Consider the following 20,429-nt stretch of genomic DNA (forward strand, 5'->3'; position numbering starts at 1 on the left):
TTAAGTTCCTGTAGCTCTAATAATCTTTCTATGATATTTGAACTTGCCATTTATTCTGTATATCAAGATAAGAAGAGAATATAATACTTCTAAATTGAATAACAAGAGACTTCAAAATCGATCTGTTCTTCGGTGTAATTATAATCATGATACAGTTATCATTTTCTAATTAATAGTATTAATTGATACAAGATGTATTCTGGAAAATATTAGATGTTCTATGTAGATCTAGTAACTATGCGTAGAAATTTGTCTGTACAATTTTTTATTTATCTCTAGTTTTTTATCTTTGTAATTTTGTAGATGTAGTGATAACAAACTATGTGGTTTTATCACCAATTGAATACTACGCGATATTAAACTATTGTGTATATTTTTTTACAAATTCAATGACCACTTTAGTTCATCAGATAAGTTCGAATTATTTTTTTTATTACCAAGGTGGACCGATAACTTTGACTACCATGATTATCTCCACATTTTTAAAGATATAGAGTCTTATTAGGTCGGAAACTATGAAACGGGCCTCGCAACTGAACACAGACTAAACAAAAACGCCCGTTTCGTAGTTTTCAACCTCATATAAAGATTGTATGATATGAAGTAATAAGTAACAAGATTGCATCAATAAGAATAACTTCAAGCATCCCTTAGAATGTAAACTTCTGTATTTTACCCTAATGCTCATCATCAAATGACGTTGTAATCGTTAATATTGTCAAACCAGTCATAATTCTTGTAAGAACGGAAAAGTGCTATTTAAGAATAAGAATATAAAACATACTATTTAAGAAAATAAAAATGACCTTGAAATCTCCTGAACCTCTCCACTTAAAATGGACCCTCCATACCATATTATAACCTTTAGATAAAAAATTTCTGTATATCATTCAAAATAACGGAGATATTCAAAGTAATTAATGTTATTGGTCTACTTTGTATTAAGACCAAACAATGATTTTTTATGTATACGTTTTATTAAATATTTATATTGTACCTTGGATATGCAGGGTACTTAATCGTAACTTGTGAAAACAACTGTATCAATTACCAAGGTTACCTAGTTCGTTTGATATTAAAATGCAATAAAGAACGAAAAAAATATTACTGCAACACATTTAGAACAGCCGATATTTTCTTATCACTAAATATTGTAATGTGATTTTTTAACCTGTTTCTAAGATTTTATCTAACACAGAGGGTCACATGATGTATGTGGTCCACGAGTAAGCATATCAATTTTATATAGACCTATCTCTTTGTATATAAATTCTCCTTTTAATGTATTGGCGTTTATATATGAAAGATGATGAGAACATAATTGATAATAGCTGATGAACAAGATGTAGTAAATTTGTACTATTTCCGACGACTTTCTCACATTTCGGAACTATTCACCGCCATAATAACTGTTTTATTAATTTTATTTTAGTAAGTATAAAATATCAGTTTCCTTTAAGGAAGTTAGAGCATTAGACAAATCTATGTAATCCTCAATAATTTAACGAATCCAATAATTGGACATAAAGCTCCACTGAATTTGAAATTTACAATTAAAATATGTCAAAAAACAGATTCTCGTGTAACAGGTTTAAAAAATCAAGATTTATTTCTGTGCAAAAGATATTTGTAGATTCGCAACAAGATGTCAGTTAGAGTAATGCGGTAGAGTGTGAAACACTATTTCCTGGAACCACGTTTTCTAAACTTTCGTGACGATAACTTAAAAACTAATTGACCAATCAAACTGAACAATTGAGTCATTATTAGTTCGTCTACAAAAGATAAAAACGATATTAATATGACGTTTTCTTTAACAATATAGAATCAATTTTTAATGATTCTGTTTGTAAGTTGATTAATCCTCAGCGTAAACGAACTAAGTGTAAGAAATGTATTAATTTTTTACATTCACATGACTATGATGGAATCTATACATCTCACAAACAAGGGTTTGCACGTCGAACAAATTAACGTGTTTGTATGCTGTCCAATAAAATAAACGAAAACAACATTAAACAAATGTACCCTTTTACACGGGTATCCTTCCTTTTAAGTAGACATCCTCAATATTGACCGCATTTATAAACTATAAAAAAACTAGCTATTTGCACATAAATTGAATTTTGTATTTACAATTGTTAAACTTAAGTGATTCGATATTTTTTAATCACGAATGAGTGTAGTCTAACGAATTAAAGTGCAACACCTAAAAAACTAGTAATCTGCGAATATTAATAACATCTTAAATAGTAGTTATTCTTAACGAAATAGTTCGGAGATATTTTCCAAAATGAAATTCAGAAGAGTACATACTTAACTATTAGCCGGAAACTATTATAACCAGAATTTTAGATATACTTACTTCTTTAAATTATCAATAAATGGTCATTAAAAATAGCAGGTTTTGTTAATGTCTCATTGTATATAATAGTTATACAAAGTGATTAATAACTGGTAATACAACCGAAAGAGGGAACAATCTACTTACAAAAATAAGACAAAATGAAAAAATAACGTGAGTTGGAAGATGCGTCAAGTTCACATGCCTTGCAGTATGCCGAGAAGTGAATTGGCATGTTGTCGTCAGACGCTCTAGTTAATTTCTATCCAATAAATCTATTTTTTTAACCTAATTTTTATCGAAAGCGGAGCCTTAAATAAAAAGGTATTATTCTACATTTTATTTCATTATTACATCTAGAACCACCTCTTCCCGGTTATACCATCAGTTACTGGCCATCCCTGTATATCCACTTACAAAATACGAGTAAGTCGAAAGACATCTTCTAAAATTTAAACCTTCACTATAAGTTTATATAAATTCATAATTTTTCACTTGTATTTTAAAATGTGTAATATACTTATAAACACACGTAAACCAAACATTAAAATATAAAAACGTGGTATATTATAAAGTTAGCACAAATAATGAATATAATACACCACACTTAGAATATTATAAACATATAAGTTTTATGAAGTTTTTAATTACCATTTTTACAATTAGTTTGATTTTAATAACGTAAACATAATTAAAAAATACCTATGTATGCAATAAAATACTGCTCCAGTAGGTTGTCAAATAAACAAACTCTATCATATTACTTCTATATTTATTGTACTGTAAATCGTGGGAACATAAGATTCTTAAAATAAAATAATTACTTACCTAGCCAATTTCTCGATAAATGTTGATAATTGTCACATAACGTGCGATTACTAGGTATGAAATAAGTAAACGGCAGTAACATGGCAGTGTTTTATCTCTACAATATGTTTTTTATTAACGATTAACTTATCTTTATATGTAGCAATCAACTGTGGCCTCCTCTATTGTGTACGTGACCATTACTCAATTATGATATTTTCGTTAAATTCTGTACAACTTCGAAAATTAATATATATTTTTAACTGATCAAAATGCGTTTGTAGCAAACAGGAGAAATTAAAAACTATATCGAAATGTGCGACATTTCAGTATTATTGAATAAATTCAATAGTAAATGAATCAAAGTTATTATGTGTGCGATTCATATGACTTTATAATATGCATATAATTCGTGTTCTCATCAGTTTGAAATTGTTACATGAATCTGAATGCGTTATAAAATAAAATTATATATTCCTATCACATTTGTGTATAAAAGAGTTAGATGTATTAAATAAAGCGTTATAAAGTCTTAAACTTATAAAAATAAGTTTAAGTATTACCGTGTCAGAAATACATAGTTCTTAACCCTTTGATTACATTTAAAGGATCAATTTGACCGAGCGTATTTAAATTGTTACTTAATCACGCCATTTCTAAAAATTAAATAAAATAAATAACTGTTATGTCAGAGACAACAAAAACGTTACTACTCGTATAATAGGTCTACGAAAACTGTCTAAAAAATATGAATTGAAAAATTGATAAATACAGCTGAGCGTTGTTATAAGCACCATTAATTGTATGGTTGTGTAAAGACCATAATATTTTTCGTCATTCGCGCCTTATATCATTGTGAGGAACTATCCCTGTTTTCACCCACCTGTTGCCGAACACATGGTTAAATCGGGAACACGCTACTGGCAAGCTACCAATTCTAAGTAATACGGATAAAAAGAAATAATGATACAGAATATTTCAACAATAGCAATAAAGGATATTGAAATGAGTATTTTATAATATTTTATAATTACTAACTATCACACAAGATAGATTAAAATATTCGAAAAGAAATTTAAAATATCTAATAATCAAATTTTGTTTAAATGTTTGTTATGGAATATATTTCTTTAATGTAAGAAATATTAAATCGTTCCTTTGTTTTATGTCATTTGTTTCTAGAAACTTTTTTGTATGCTTCTTCCAAACATTTTCTCATCAATCTAAATGTTTGAAGCATTTAGAATTTAAAACAATGCGTTCGGCAATGTTGTCAGCAATATCAATTTTTCTTAGATTTATTAATTGTAAAATAGTGTTGAAAATATTCAATCGGTTTGTAATACACAATTAGTTTTAGAAATGCAGATATGTCTTAGCATCTTTATGATTAACCCTTAATTAGGCGCATGGGGTCAGGGCCACAGGGTCACAGTAAGTATTTGTTTCTTAAAGTTAAGTATATTAAAGAACTTTATTAATTACTATAGAAATCCATTAAGTTTTATTCCTTTCTGATACTCCTTTCCCAATGTTTTTTTGGGGTTATTTAAGACCCCATGCGCCTAATTGGGTGATTTTCTTAATGCGCCTAATTAAGGGTTAAAATCATTTTCAAAATTTTCCGACTGTAGTTATCTGTTATATTGCTTGAACCTAGCAACGCAACTGAGCATAATCGAATTAATTTATTTTTAAAAACTCTAATAAAAAGCAGGAGAGAATAGAGTAGAGAGAACTGCAAAGCTACCAGATCATTTGATCCATGTTTATTGTTGAGCGAAAAAGAACAGACAACATAATGCTACAGCGGGTGTCTTCCTAAGGATATCCAAAAATGTACTCACAAGAACCTGAAAAGTTCATGCCGGCTGAAAACATGCCACCTAAATATCATTTATTAGCTTCAAATTATTTTAAAAACAGAATTAGAAAGTTCATTTTATTAACAGAGATAGGCAAGAAAATTGAGAATTTAAACATACTGCTACGATGATTTTTATCTTTTTGATCCCATACAGGACAACTTTGGTAAATTACACCAATTAATATGTCACAAGGACTGCGCGTTGCGATAATTCGATGTTTTAATGATCGACAATCAACAAATGAACACGACAATAATTGCCGCGGTCAATCAAAGTTTTCTCGATGGCGTTTATTTCCGATATCAGAAACATTTTTTATATAATTTTCGATGTAATAAGTATCACTATAAACACTCGCATTTGATTACATTGTTTTGATTTTTTTCGCGACGCTTACCTCGCCGCTATTCTCATTCATTACCGCTTCATTATACTCGTACCCTAAGTCCTAAAGTAATAAGTCTTAGGGTCTAAGACAATGTGAAAGCGTTGTGTTATGGTTTCTACGGGTTACACTGTAACTGTAACCGCTACGATAACCTTTCTTAGCAAAACCTGGGTTACAATTCGGACTAGACAGTGGCTGTGGTCGTTGTCGTTGCCCAAGAGAAAGGATCAGGCTGAGGACAGTGCCCTCTGCATTTTACTATGTCGCATGTACATGTGACAAAGCGCTCACAATCAGCTGACCGAGGTTTGAAAATGCGCGCCACAGAAATAGTACCTTCACTTTTCTAGATACCGTTAATGTTTTGAAAGCGTAGCTTCTGCTTATAAAATGGTAAGGGATCATTGAGTTGTGTGTTGCGTGAGGAATATGCATGTTTCGAATGGTTCTATATTTTTACGACATCCTGTATATTTTTTTCTTTTTACTATATACAGGGTATTCCACAATATTTGTTATATTTTTAAATTACATACTAGAATGATGAAAAAAGATCCGAAACATATATATCCGATGAGATTTGATTTCATAAATACAAGCTATTATTAATGATACGAAAGTAGTGCTAAAAACGCCTACAGAAGAATAACAACCTAATTGCGGGCTACATTCCGTGACCTGATCTTTGACACCTCTGGTTTTATTATGGTTTTGTCATACAACATAAAAAATACACTTTATTGCCGGAAATAACCGATTGCAGAACTTACCTTTCCTGCCAAAGTATTTTAATTCTAACTAATGTTTATGTCAATTTGCATTTACTTTGCATTTCGTATAATAAAACATTGTCTAATAAGAAACGTTGGAACTTTCAAACAAGATAGAATTAAATTCATGAATGAGGAAGGAAGGGTACGTTTTGAAAGCTTTACTATAAACAGCAGTTATTTTCGAATAGTTTTTATTTTGTGCAATCTGAGTGTACTTTTGTATGTATGTATGCATGGATAATGATAATAGTTTTAGGACAATAGGTTAATGCAAGGATAATAGGCCACGAAATGTATCCCGCTGTTAGTTTATCCTATTAGCAATGGTTATGGGTACTTCTTCCGCGATACAAACGACAGCTTTCAACTAAAAAATTAAGTCTCACCGACAATATTTATGTATGAATTTTCTCCATCTGTGTAGTCTGTAAAATCGAGCCCTCAAAAGTGGTCGACATATTATGAAACAACTTTATACATATATACATAGATATATATTTACTATATAACATATATATGTATGTTATATATTTCTTTATAAATGTTTATAAAACACATTTCTTCATCTCACATTTATATAATACATAATAAATAAAACACATTTTGTATTTATAAAAATTATTTCTGAAGACTAGAGAAGTATTTTCATTAATAAAGTTTATTTTATAACTTGCAGCCCAAATTTTAAGCAACAAAGTAAAAACAATTTTTCGTTGTTTACGCGAGGAGTACTTTTCTTGGCCGTCAAAATAGTCAAATGTAATTTGAGAAAGATGACATTTATAAATTGTACCCTTTTACATCTACGTTTTTACTTTGAAATTATTCTTTAAAAAAAAATACATATATACATATAATATTGTAGGGAAAATATACAACGTTATGCGTGATTTATATTTAATTAATAAGTTTACTAACTTTAAATTATACACAAATACGTAAATTTATTGCTATAACGTTTCATACACCATCCTCGACGCAATTCCTGATGTTTATGAGGAAGATCGTGACTATGCTGATACGCAGGGGCGATAAAAAAAATGTATTGTTTGTTCAAAATGTAACTCCCTAATTCTTCGAATGACTTTTCTGTCAACATGCACAATAATATTCCAAACTCTATCGTGTACAATTTATAAGTACACGGAGAGGCTGAAAATATCATTATGTAATACTTTTGGTTCATATAAGAAAACCCAAGCCCTTTAAAGATTGGACAATTATCAGGATCTCTGTGCAATGAATCCTCTGTGAATTAAAAATTTGTTTCCGATGCATGCACTTGATAGTTTTATTAACGATACTTTTTTCAAGGAATTTTCATTATACACAAATGCAAAATTGTTTGTATCGCAAAACATATAAATACTACTTGATGTAGTTTCATTATTTCTTTTATTGTTACAAATAACCTCAGATGAGATTTTATGGAATAAATGCTTGTTAAATGATGTTTTCCATTTTTTAACTTTTCTTTTCTTGTTGAATGATTTAATTTTCTAACGTGTGTTGACCCTTGTCATCTAAAAACGATACTTTTTCAATCTAAAAGAAGTGGCTTTCGTAAAATTTACTGTCCAAGGTATACTTACTTTTTTCATCCAAAAGTAGTATGGTAACAGTCACTTTCAACTATATGACAAAATAGACGTAAATATCATAAGTAAATTTTAATGATTATTCTAAAACAAACCTTTTTGGGCAAACTAAAATCAATAAGATTTTTCCTCAATTGCAATGAATGTTTACGTGTACAAAAAAGTAATTAATAAATAAATGTTTATATTAGAATGAAATGAACGAACTAGATCTCTGACTAGCATATCTCTCAATTTCGTTTACAAAAAGCACTTCCTCACAGAAGGGTCAAAAAGTATACGTTTTCTCGAGACGCGGATTAATTTTAAAAATAAGAGAAATAGGAGAGGGAAGCAGGAACGGTTGGCTTTTAGAATAGAAGCGATGTATCTAGTAGTAGACTCTGTTCAGACTTGTAATGTATTCTCCTCCGATCATACTTTGCCAATCATGTTGGTACTGAATTCATCAATACCGTGCCCACATTGTACCAACAACTTACAACATTTTAACAACTCTCTATTACTCCCAAAAGCTGCAGTTTGTCGACAGACGCGACTATAATACAAAGCAAGGGCACTTGATAAAATAACTTAGTCTTCTATTCCATAATTATCTATATATAACGTACATATATAAAACAAATTATGAATAAAGAAATAATAATCAGGTCGGTACAGTATTATGACTTTTACCTTAAAATTTTGTAAACGCCTGATTATACAAATTGATATATATCACGAAAATGTAAGATCATAATCAATACGCCGAAGTCCACTCTCGAAAAAGAAAAAAAAAGGAGCCACTCTATCAGGAAATTCTGGAGTAAAGATGTACACGTGCACGGGGCATATAATAAGCAGTGGACTACGATTCTATAAGTTTCTTTTTCATTTGGGAGCATCGTGATTCTTTTACGTTCTTTACATTCAAACCTTAGATCAATCAATCCAGTATAGATAAAGCCCACTCGTTTCAGAATAGGAACAACCAACCAAATCTCCTCGTGTATGTTAATCGTTATTAGTCATGATATAAGTAATAATGTTAATATTTGAATAAAGTAACATGATGTGCAGTCAAATATTCATGGAATACTTGGCTACACGGAGGTCATGCGAGGATCCACCACAGTTATCTTTCCACTGTCAATGCTGTCCTGTTCTTTACACCATATATATATATTATATCGAATTTATTAGTATATATATATAGTATAAATATATACACGCACGCTAGTTTTAACAATCTTTCGTCACATTCATTCATGCATACGTAACTTCAGAAGAGAGGAACGTCTCCGCGAAAGCAAAGTCCCTCTAACTGCTTTGACGCGCTTTGCTTCGGATATTTAATCTTCCGTTGCTCTCTTTGTTCACCGAGTAATTCACTTCCAATGATTCCCGTTGCCGTACTCCTTTGTTTCCTTTTCTTCTTAATTTGAACTTCACTTCAATTCACAATGACTTATCACATGTTTTTCTGTTTCTCTTATTTCTTTTTAAACACTATTATCAAGTCAGCTCACTGTTTGATACAAGGAACGATAATACAATTGAATATTTACGAACACAACATTTTTTTGTCATGCTGAATAATGTAGCTTGTCTTGTAGAAAGACGCAAGCTTCTGGACTTGCGGCGACCAGTCTCGCATCTCTCGCAATATTTTATATAGTCGGCCTGTAAGTATAGTTGTAGAAGTGGTGGAGGTGGTGGTGATAGTGGTAGTGGAGTGGTAGTGGTAATCGTGGTATTGGTGATGGTGATACTATCCGGGTTTTTAGTATTTACAGTTCATTATAGCAGTTGCTATTTTCCTAAGATGAGATGGTGTGCAATTCAGTGTTCAAGATTTGGCATGTATTAGCATATCAAAGATTTTGTCCTTAGTTCCTTTCCACTACGAACTGCTTGACGCGTTCATACCACTAAACATGCCAATGCTAAATGAGGTTTGTTGCTGTTGTTGAATCTGTTGTTGTTGCTGCTGCTGCTGATTATTCGCTTGACGGCCATGCTTTGGCACTGGAGGTTGAAGATATTCGTGTTTAGCTAATGTCAATACATCTATACGTTCTTCTTTCCTATACGCTAAGCAACTTCTTATGAAACTCTGAAATGTATCAAAATATTAACATTTTTATTATCACTTAACTAACGCTTATTTAAGAAGGGAATATAGCTAATTTAGACAACTAATTTTTAGGATATTTACATGAAAGATAGTTCTTCGAAAACTATTTGACACATATTTTCTTTGATAGCCATCGTTCATGTTAAAGGTATGAAAACGATTTTAAAAAATATCATAAACAATAACAGTTTGTTGTTAAAGACGACATCACAAATATTAGTATGATGAGCTCTTAATCATTGAACAGATTGTACAATAACATCTTCCACTTTTCATAGATTTCAAATAATTATAGTAATTAATTATTGTAATTAAATATATCAATATTTCCGAATTATATATCTAAATAAAGAATTGATTGAAAAAGTTGTTTGCGTGACGGGATTTATGGTAAAAGACCACATCCTAAAACAAAAGTTTTTCGTTTTATACCTTTTACTTTCTGAGATATTCAAGAAAATGTGTCAAATATTTCTGTAAGAAGTATCCCTTATTTAAATTTAATCAAGATTGTCGTGTCTAGATTCGCTATATTCCTTTGTTAGTTTAGTTAACACTCGGACGACGTGTTTCGTATCCATTTGGACATACATCCATTAAGGTCTATAAAGAAACTAACGTGTATACAAAGAGTATCTCTAAAAATATATTGAAAAAAGATTGATAAATAAAATTATAAATGATCCTAAATATACTCAGTTATATTTCTATCAGAGAAGTTCGCCGTTCGAGTGTCAAGACACTATTCAAATATTATACATACCTTTGCTTCGTTGCTAACCGTTGGTTTATTTGCAAATTGAACTTCCGTAGCTTTCAAAATTGTGTTTTCTTCTAAAATTGTAGCTTGAGATTGATTATGTCCAAAAGGCTAAAAGAATATTATGCTTAGAACTTAAAATTCATTGTTAATATATTTATAAGTAAAGAAAATGGATTGAAATATGTTGCTAATTAATCATACCTTTTTACCATATAGACATTGGTAGAATATAACACCCACACTCCATACATCAACTTTCGACGATATTTTTGGAGGATTTTTACCTATGACAAAACACTCTGGTGGAAGGTACCTAAAAGAGGACATAAAAAGATTATATTTTGATACTATTACATCTTATTAATACATTCAATGGTATATAAAGATACATTCACTTTAGAACTGTATTTCATATTTCTACCATGTTTAGGTCGATAGAAAATTTTCCTATTCCTGACATTTGTTATATCTATAATTAATTCGGTCTCATTAAAGTGGTTTTAATTATTAGCAAATATTATGCATGTATTTACTTTTTTTCTATTATGTGGATACTATTCTTTGTATAAATATTCAATTATCTTAAACTATTAACGTCGACAAAATCCATCATTGTAAAACTGTAATAAACAAAAAGATTTTAGTAAAAAGTATGAATTAGCGAAACAAAATAAATATACACTTGTCACAAAACATATATTTAGACAAACTTTTCCAAAAACAAAGCAATTTATGTAATAAAACAAAAATTTGAAAATATTAAGAATTCTTTTTCAATGTTCTAGCAAATTTAAATCGAATTTAATACACTCAGTATGTTCAAAATTTTCAAATCTGAATAAATAACTGCAACGTCTACATAAAGAATATTCAGCAACAGGTGGAAACAAATTTTGGGAATCATTAATAACGTTAATATAAGATGAAAATTGGAAATACAAAAATTACTGTAGAAATTCACGATTTTGGCTTTATTTTTCAGTTATTAACAATTAAAGTAAACCAATAACGACACTTGAACCAATTTTGTTTCTCGCACGAAACGTCAGTCTTCACATTGGTCCTAATTTGACATACGCACGCCACTTTTGGTGAATCAAAACCATTTTTAATCACTAACAACGTGAAACAAAGCCAATGCTTTTTAATTTTCTTCTTAAATTGACTCGTAAAATTACACCTTCCAAAATTTAACGCACTTAGCTTGACACCTCATAAATGACGCGATAGTCTACGTAGTAAACATATAATGTGTCTCTTTATATTCTCTCCATAAACTTTCTTCATCATGATCCATAGAAAAGGCATTTTGTCATACACGAACGTTAAACGATGGCCTACCGGTAGATCGTGTCAGCAAACCACTGGGCCTCTTGTTAAGTTTATTCAAATGATACCTAAATATACACATACCAGTAGGTACCAGCCCCTTGAGATGTTAAATCCATTCCATGGTCTGGATTGTAGTTTTCTTCGTCCATTACTTTACTTAATCCAAAGTCCGTAATTTTTATCTCTCCACAAACATTGCCTTCAGTTAATAATATATTACCTGTGTAATGAGTACACAAATGTAGTTTACGAGATTTATTAAAACTAAGAATCACAGTTCTTAAAGAAAGCTACATTTTTAATCTTCATTAAAAATAAATATAGTGTTTAGCAATAAACAGAATTTTACCTGGTTTTAAATCGTAATGTATGACTGGGGGTTTTATTTCATTGAGGTATTTTAATGCAGACACAACTTGCATAACTATAGATCTTGCTTCTCTTTCCGGTATAGTTTTATGCTGAGATAGAAAATACTTCATTAGAAAATGTCCCAATAAAATAAAGAGTGATGACTAAAATGATAATAATAGTACACTAATATACGTACCTGCTTGAGGTAAAAATCTAAATCATGGCCATCACAATATTCCAAGACAGTACAAAAGGAATTGGCATCAATTTCAAACACATCATACAACTTCACAACGCGAGGATGATCAAGAGCTTTATGAATATTGTATTCTCGTAACGCATGTCTGTATACAAAAATTACCACGTTAATTTAATAGATGCTGATTTGTTGTCTTCAAAAATTGCTAAATCTATCAATTTAAATTTGCTTGATTTACTTTGTTACCTAGTATTATACCACTTACTTAATATAATTAGCTTTCTTGTCCTCTTTCCAGTCTTTATTGAGTTGATGCACTTTACACGCAACGTACCGTTGCTCCTTTAAGTCAAATGCCTATAGAAGGAATTATATAGAAACTAATTAAATTATTATCTATAGTTGCGACAACTTATTTTAAATAATGTTATTTTTGTACCTTATGCACTTCACTGAAGCCACCTTTCCCTAATAACATTAATAGAAGGTAACGTTCGTTCAACACAGGATGTGCGTTGAATCTCGATTGGTCCTCGTTATGAATACGTTTCAACTCTCTGATGTGTAAGTTTCTTTCTCTCTCGAGTTTTTCCATTTCTAGTTGCAGATCTGCATCTTCTTTTTTCAACGCGCTTTGTCTTAACTAAAGATTAGATACGTAAATGCATCAATGAGCTATACATAACGTATAGTGTTTCGTCGTAATTAATAAATATACAAATAATATATATATAATAAGAATATAACATAGATATAACCTTGAGTATTTCATCAGCTTCATAATACTCCTGCCATGTGTAAGATCCAGGTACTGCATCTGGTTTTAAGAATGTAGCTTCTGTGCCATTGTGTAAGGATGGTTGTGGCTGACTACGTTTTCTACTAGTTTCACTATTTGATGGCTTCTTTTTAAAAAGCAACTTTTTTTGCTTGTCAATTTCTTCTCTTTCAGTCGCAATTTCTTCTTGCCGTCGTGCTAATTCTTGAAACGCATAACCATCCGTCCAGTTTTCTTGAAATGTTGCACCCACCCTCTGAGTCACGAATTGACCCAATCTCAGTCTATTTTGCATACACTTTTGCCTAGCCTCCTTTTTTTCTATATTTGATTTTTCTTTCAGTAATTTCTTTACAACGTCTATACACTTATTTATATGGGATTTGTGCTGCTCAATAACTTTTTGTTGATTAGCCACTTGATGCTTAAGTTCATCAGTTGTCTGAAAATGAAATACGTAAATTTGCATTAATTATAATCAAACTTAATATATAAAACATATTATTGTTTTATTAACAAACATGTTGTCAATTTAATAAAGAGATATTCTAGCACAATACCATAGCATAACATTTTAATTTAACTCCATCTTATATTTATTTCATTTAATATATTTAGTTTTAGTATATAGAAATGCATTTTTACAACGCAAATTTTAATCATTCTACTTACTCTATTTAATTCTTCAATTTTATTGTTACGTAATTCTAAATCTGAAGTAGCTTGTGTTTCGAATTCCTGTATCCTCTGGCAAGTAAGTTCTGTCTGGAATATAATTCATACATCTTGTAGTAATCAAAAAAAAAAAACACTGTAACATCTGATACATTTGTCAGCATAGTTCATAAATACCAGATACCTTGCTGCACCCAGGTAAAGATAACATAAATATTAAGTTGCTTACTCAATGAAATTCAAGTCTTAATAGATATTTGTAATAAAGTAAGACCTACATGTTAGTCAATTAAGATAAGCTGACTCTTTTCGTCATTAAAAGTAAAACTACAGAAGAAAGTTCAACATATTCATAAAACATAACTATCACACAGGCAGCAAGGAAAACACCAAAAATGTATGCATGTAAATATAAAAAACTGTAGAACACTGTGTATTATATATTTTTTTTCTCTAGAAATGGAGAATACTTTTTATGTTAAATTGAATTTGTAGTTTCTGTGTTAAAATAAACTTATAATAAAATATAAGAATGACAAACATGCACACCTGTTTATTTTAAGAAGTAAACAAAACTTAAAATTTAATAACTTAGAAGCAAGATAAGAATTTTAGATTAAGGAGTGATATTACAAGGTAGCCTACACTCCTATGGTAACAAATGGATACAGTGCTACAGTCCAGTCAAAGTTATCTGCATTTACTGCAAACATCTGATAAGAAATGCCCATCATAAAATTAAACATACAAAGTAAATGTATGATTTATTTCTTAAACAATAGACTAAAATAATTAAATTATTAGTCAAATGGAAACAATAGGTATATTATGTTAATAAACTATGTAATTATGATAAGTTCATTACCTTCCTTATATTTAAATATATTACAGACCATTAACATTTACCTTTTTTGAGATGAAAATAGTCTCCATATCTATATTCTCTAAACATAAGAATAAATTCTCATACATACAGACTTTCATTTCTTGTTTCCATATCATAATTTCCTTATTGTATAAGGATTAAAAAATCTTGAAATTCATGTGAAACTGTTTAATGTATTTTTTATACTATAAAGATATTTATGAACTGTTTGAGGTAGAAAATTGTATGTAAGTGAAACCATAACATGTGCTTCACTGACAAAATTTTGTATGGGTCGTTTCTTATGAAATGTTTGCAAGAATTATCGAATTTTGCTTACATTTGGGGTGTTAGTCTTCGCTTGCCTGACCTGGCTTGTCCTACTGAGGTTGGTAGGCCTTACCTGCACCTGCTTGCTGACCATCGAGCCTGCAGGTTGTGTCGAGGCTGGTGGAGGAGGAGGTAGTGGTTGAGGATGAGGTCTTGGTGGCTGCATCAGTGAAGAAAATTCTGCCACTGACGAATTGGGTGTTGTTACTTGCGGTGAGAGGAGTTGTTGAGGCGATGGTGGATACTATAAGAAAATAATTATAAGAAATATCAAAAAGAATATGAAATGTTGTAAAATAATTTAAAATACACTACTATTTAAATATATTATACTTACCATAGGGTAACCCTGTTGAGGGGAGGGACTTTTAGCACCACCATGCCGAATAGGGCTATTACCCAAATGATGCTTTGGAAAATACTCATTGATTTTTTTATTCTCAAGGGCAGCAACGGATCTAGACCCCTTACTCCCTACAGGTCCCCCTGTAACTCCTCCACCTCCATCATCAGCTTTACGCTTTCTTTTTCTTTCCGAAGGAGTCCTTGGTACCTTTTCCGGAGTATTTTGATCTATCTCCTTATCACTATGCGATGAGCCTGTAATAATATCGAAATGAATGTAATTGCAGAATAATACCTTGATGATTTATGTCATTACGTAATTTGTTTTTTTGTTATTATAATATTAAAGATATGTAACTTACCAGTGCTCATGTTCGAATCTTGACTATGAACCGACTGACCAGAGTTTACAGTTGATTGGGGTGCCATCTGAATTTGTGACCCAGCAGACATCTGAAATGAAAGAAAAAACCTTATGTAAAATAATGCATTCAACGTATATTGAAAAAAATATTATGATAAAAAACAAACAGAATCAATGTCTTACTAATAGGATCACACATGTAATGGTAAAATACTACAAAGAAGGGCATAGGGCATAATTATATACATTTATTTTATGTATTTATCAATGCTAAATAAATTTAGTACAAGCCTGTTTAGAGAAACAACATGGAGAAAAGTATCGCATCGCGAATCAAGATTTGATATTCGTAGAAGAGGTTACACTTCGAAAATCATACCGGCGCATAAAATATTGGCCAACGAAGATCGCATGTTATTAAAAGATACGATATATTGGAAAAAGTAACTTAAATGGACAGAGAAAGACTTTAGAGGAAAATAGGAGGATGAAGACGTACAATGTGTGAGTGAGAAAGAGGTAGATTTAATAAGAAATTGTAAGACAGTATCAGAGAGAGTGAAAGAAGAAGAGAGGAAGAGCGAGAGGAAAAGACAGAGAGAGAAGTGACACCTTCCAGGATAGCCTATGGTGGAGCCCCATAGTCGTATTTGCTACTTGGGTTAATAAACAGTATGTCAACCATAGACACGGTTTCGCGCACAATTTGTAGGTAAATGTCAATAAGACCGTTTGAAGAAAATGTGCGATATATGTTTAGAGCTAGAGGAATCACGACAAAATGGAGGAGTGTAGCAGAGGGGGGCGGCGGAAGGGCAGGGAGTTTACGGGGCTAGAGAAGAGGGAAGAAGGAAGGCGACGTAAAACAGAGAGGGGGTGGAAGTAGAGGAACAGAGAGAATGAGAGATAGAGAAGGGGGGTAGGAGGTAAGAACTCGATGGCAGAGGAGTGGTTGGATCGGGAACCACGAACGCATACCGCAAGGGGGCAGTTTTACTCACTGCTTCACTTCTGAACTCTGGTCAGGCCGGCTAGTTAACTGGCTTTCCTATCTTACATACTTTTCTACATACGCACCAAATACAGCCACTAGGCAAGTTGGTTTCGATTAACAGCAGCGATAACCGCGACGACACACTACGTCACTAGGTTCGTGACGTCGGTCCTCCGATAAATTACGCACTCTTATTATTATTATCGGCGGCGTGTCAGCCACGTTTACTCTGCGCGCGGTTAAGAACCCGGATTAATGGTAAGTCCTCATGGACGCGGTCACGCGTTTGCGCGTTTGCCAGGCGGAACGCACACGTTCGAATTCCACGCTCTGTCACTGACGTGCACACGCTGCTTGCTTACGATTAAAACATCGCTACCGCAAAGCACCTCAAATATGGATGAATCCTTCAAAAACTGCATTCACTTAAGCTCATTGCTCCCTTCGATACAATGCTTTTCTTGCGTTCCTCGAACTCTCATTCCGTTACAACTTATGTATTATCATCAAATTCATGATCTTTCAACACGTGGAATTAAAAATTGTTATTTATGTTAACTTGATCACGTTATTTTTCCTTTTTACGACGCAGTGCGATTAACACGATTGAGACACTCGTAGTAGAACGGTTGACAGCTTCCGTAATAAGGACTATTTTTATATTCACGTTTGTGGGAACTATTTTAAGATATACACAGAAGATTTACATTTTACTGGTTTATATTTTTTTCTGTTTTACAATATATTTAACATTTTGTTCGGTTAATAAAATGATACAATTAAATTATACACTGTATGGATGAAACAATTAATCACTTCAGTAACTTCACAATAATTTTATTGCTCTTCGTATTTTTATGAAATATTAATACAGAACTTGGTCAATAATCCATCAAGTTAGATTAATGTACATCACATATATAAATATTATTTTTAATATTATGTACTACAATTTTCAGTTGAAATCCCACAATCATTGCGGAAATAAAATACTTTGACATAGTTGTGGAAGAAATAAACACAGTGTTTATAACAATTATGTACTGATACGAAACTATGATAAAATTTTAAAATTCCATTGAAAAACTTCTAAACAACATGTGCGCGTATCATTTCACAGAAGAAATATTTAAAAGAATGATCAATTTAAGAATGTACCATGAACACTTTTAAGGTAACGAGATGTTAAATTCAGATATTTTGAAAATCACGTATGAACTTGCTTCGACATACATACATTCATCGTACACGTACACCTGTATGCCAATGTATGTATCAAAAACATGGAACGAGATCTCGTTTACTTGGCAGGGTACGTAGCAAGTAATAGATTAGGAAAATATTCATTGTCACGTAGAAAATGCACGTGATCATAAGTCACCAATTAGAACAACGACGAATTTCAAACGTGGGACTCGATGGTCTATGAATCTTTCGTTTCACTTGCTCATATTTGCTAAACATGCCAAAAATCCAAAAGGGGATAGGAAACTTCCTTATCGATGAATCAATGGCCGTGCCCGGAACTGGGCTAGAGGGCCGGGAAATCGTTCCTCCGGCAGCGATTTGCTTTTAAGACGGACGGTCTGTATTCGTGCGGTTAGGCGAGTGTGCGAAACGCTCGCAGAGAGTTACATGCGAAAGTGGTGACATATACGAACCCAGTGAATCGGGACATGCGGATTTTACAGTGCACTCCTCTAACCCAGACGATCTGGCTTCGGTATGGCCATAACCATGAAGTCGTATCGAACGATTTAAACACCGCACATAAGCTATCCTTTCAAACTCTGACGAAGTCAGCTCACTTCGTGTCTTCCTCCACAGTGCAGTTCCACTTGTAAAAGTGGCGTGCAGTTAGCACGCCGGGTAAACAGCAATAGTAACAGCACCAACAGCACCGAGTGCCGTCAATGGCCACGATAAACGGCATTACGCGTACGTTTCACGGGCCACAAGCGAGCCAAAATCCCCGGCGTGGACTCGCCTAATCGAAACGGAACTGGAACTGTCCGACCACCGTGCCCCGCTCGCATACTACTATCTAGCGGAGGTTTCTCTCTTTCTCCCTTTCTCAGTCGCTCGCTCGCTCGTTCTCGCGCTCCCTCTTTCCTTTCCTCTCTTCTCCGCTCCTATGTACGGCAAATGAGCAACGCGCGAGATTCCGAGATGCGGCAAAAGGTGCAACCTCCACCTCCCCGCGACGCCACTACCGCCCTGCGATCACAACAGACAGAGAAGAGAAAGAGAGAAATTCGGAGAGAGCGAGAGAGAAACCCAGAGAGTTCGAGAGGCCCATGAGAGGAAGCAGAGAGAGAGGAAGAGGAGGGCGAACAGAGGTTGGGGAGTCGGTGGAGAGGGATGGACGGCGAGTCAGTTAGAAAGAGAGCTAGCTGACTGAGGGAGAGGTTTTGCGGGGGGGAGGGTCTGGAGGGGTAAAGGGAGAGGAAAAGGGAGCCGGAGGGAGGCATATGAGACATTCCTTCAGTGAACGGGTCGACCGAGTGTGAGTGCAAGCGAGCCGGTAAAATCGATGTGGCGAAGTGTGGCTGTGCCACTACGGTGTGCAAAGGGTGTGTTGTACCCTGTATGTGATCGGTGATCTGCCTTGTGGCGTTATTTCGTATAATAATACGATTCGTCGTATTTCTTACTAAATCGATCTATAGGACTGAATTGTAGAAAATATTTCAGTCGTGAAAACATTCTCGCGAAAATGTCATGTTATTTGTACAAAGTCTTTATTAGGTACACTTTCAATATAACCAACTGTCATGCAAGAATCCATGAATATTTTCCATAGGTTTCTGCTTAAATTATTCGCCTTTATGTCCACAAACATTATGCGTATTATTTTTCCGCATTGTCCATCCTTTCCCTTTCTTCCCTTCAGAAATTATCGTATTCGCTTAGAGCACATCTTCTATAAGATCCTTTGCTATGTCACCTTGTGGATACTTCAACGATCACGAGATAATATGTTCAAGGAAACACCGAGTTTTCAATTCTCTAGATCGCAATGGAATAAATCGTAGCACAATACGAATGTTTAATAAATTTTTGTCATAGTATTGAATTAAATGTATCAACAATAATAATGACAAAAGTACATACCCGATGAGAATACACAAGCTTGTCGGAGTATGCTTGGACTCGGTTGCGACACTATTTTAATCCGTCGAGTCTTGTACCGATTTGCACGATCGTGTAAGGCATCGTGTACATAGGATGGCACCTGCCTCAGAGTTGAACATAGAGCGCCCTCACAGCGGTTTCACTAGTTACGCTCCTGCAATACGCCGTGCCGACGCGTGCTTCAGCCTGTGCGAGGGCGTATTGGCGAGATGTAGTTCCAGTGGAGGGGATTGAAAGAACCAAACGTACGTACGAGATGACGGCTCGACGGACGAACATAACCGGTCGGGCGGGAGGGCAGGCGGGAGAGTATGTCAGGTTTAGGTCGTACAGCACAGCGTTTCTCAGTAGTCGCGTTTCTACGCTCCGATGATGCGGTTGTGTAATACTACCTCTGCCGT

General features: G+C 33.2%; 1 protein-coding gene across 16 annotated transcripts in view; it reads right to left on the minus strand.

Annotated features, from left to right (window-relative positions):
* Positions 1-6,749: 6,749 nt before the first annotated feature.
* Tlk (Tousled-like kinase) overlaps positions 6,750-20,429 on the minus strand; it is an 83,890-nt gene continuing 70,210 nt past the window's right edge. For 7 of the 16 annotated variants that reach the window (XM_078189353.1, XM_078189349.1, XM_078189352.1 and 4 more), the window contains 13 exons: positions 15,898-15,988; positions 15,528-15,790; positions 15,201-15,434; positions 13,993-14,085; positions 13,301-13,762; positions 12,982-13,185; positions 12,808-12,899; positions 12,540-12,687; positions 12,339-12,450; positions 12,071-12,209; positions 10,859-10,970; positions 10,658-10,765; positions 6,751-9,873 (listed from right to left, as the gene is read on the minus strand). In XM_078189353.1, coding sequence (XP_078045479.1) covers positions 9,661-9,873; positions 10,658-10,765; positions 10,859-10,970; positions 12,071-12,209; positions 12,339-12,450; positions 12,540-12,687; positions 12,808-12,899; positions 12,982-13,185; positions 13,301-13,762; positions 13,993-14,085; positions 15,201-15,434; positions 15,528-15,790; positions 15,898-15,988 — 2,271 coding nt within the window. In that variant the 3' untranslated portion in view covers positions 6,751-9,660. The other 9 variants (XM_078189355.1, XM_078189354.1, XM_078189356.1 and 6 more) reach the window with 8 other exon arrangements.

Source organism: Augochlora pura, chromosome 8 (genome assembly GCF_028453695.1).
Source record: "Augochlora pura isolate Apur16 chromosome 8, APUR_v2.2.1, whole genome shotgun sequence".
NCBI classification, from domain to species: domain Eukaryota; kingdom Metazoa; phylum Arthropoda; class Insecta; order Hymenoptera; family Halictidae; genus Augochlora; species Augochlora pura.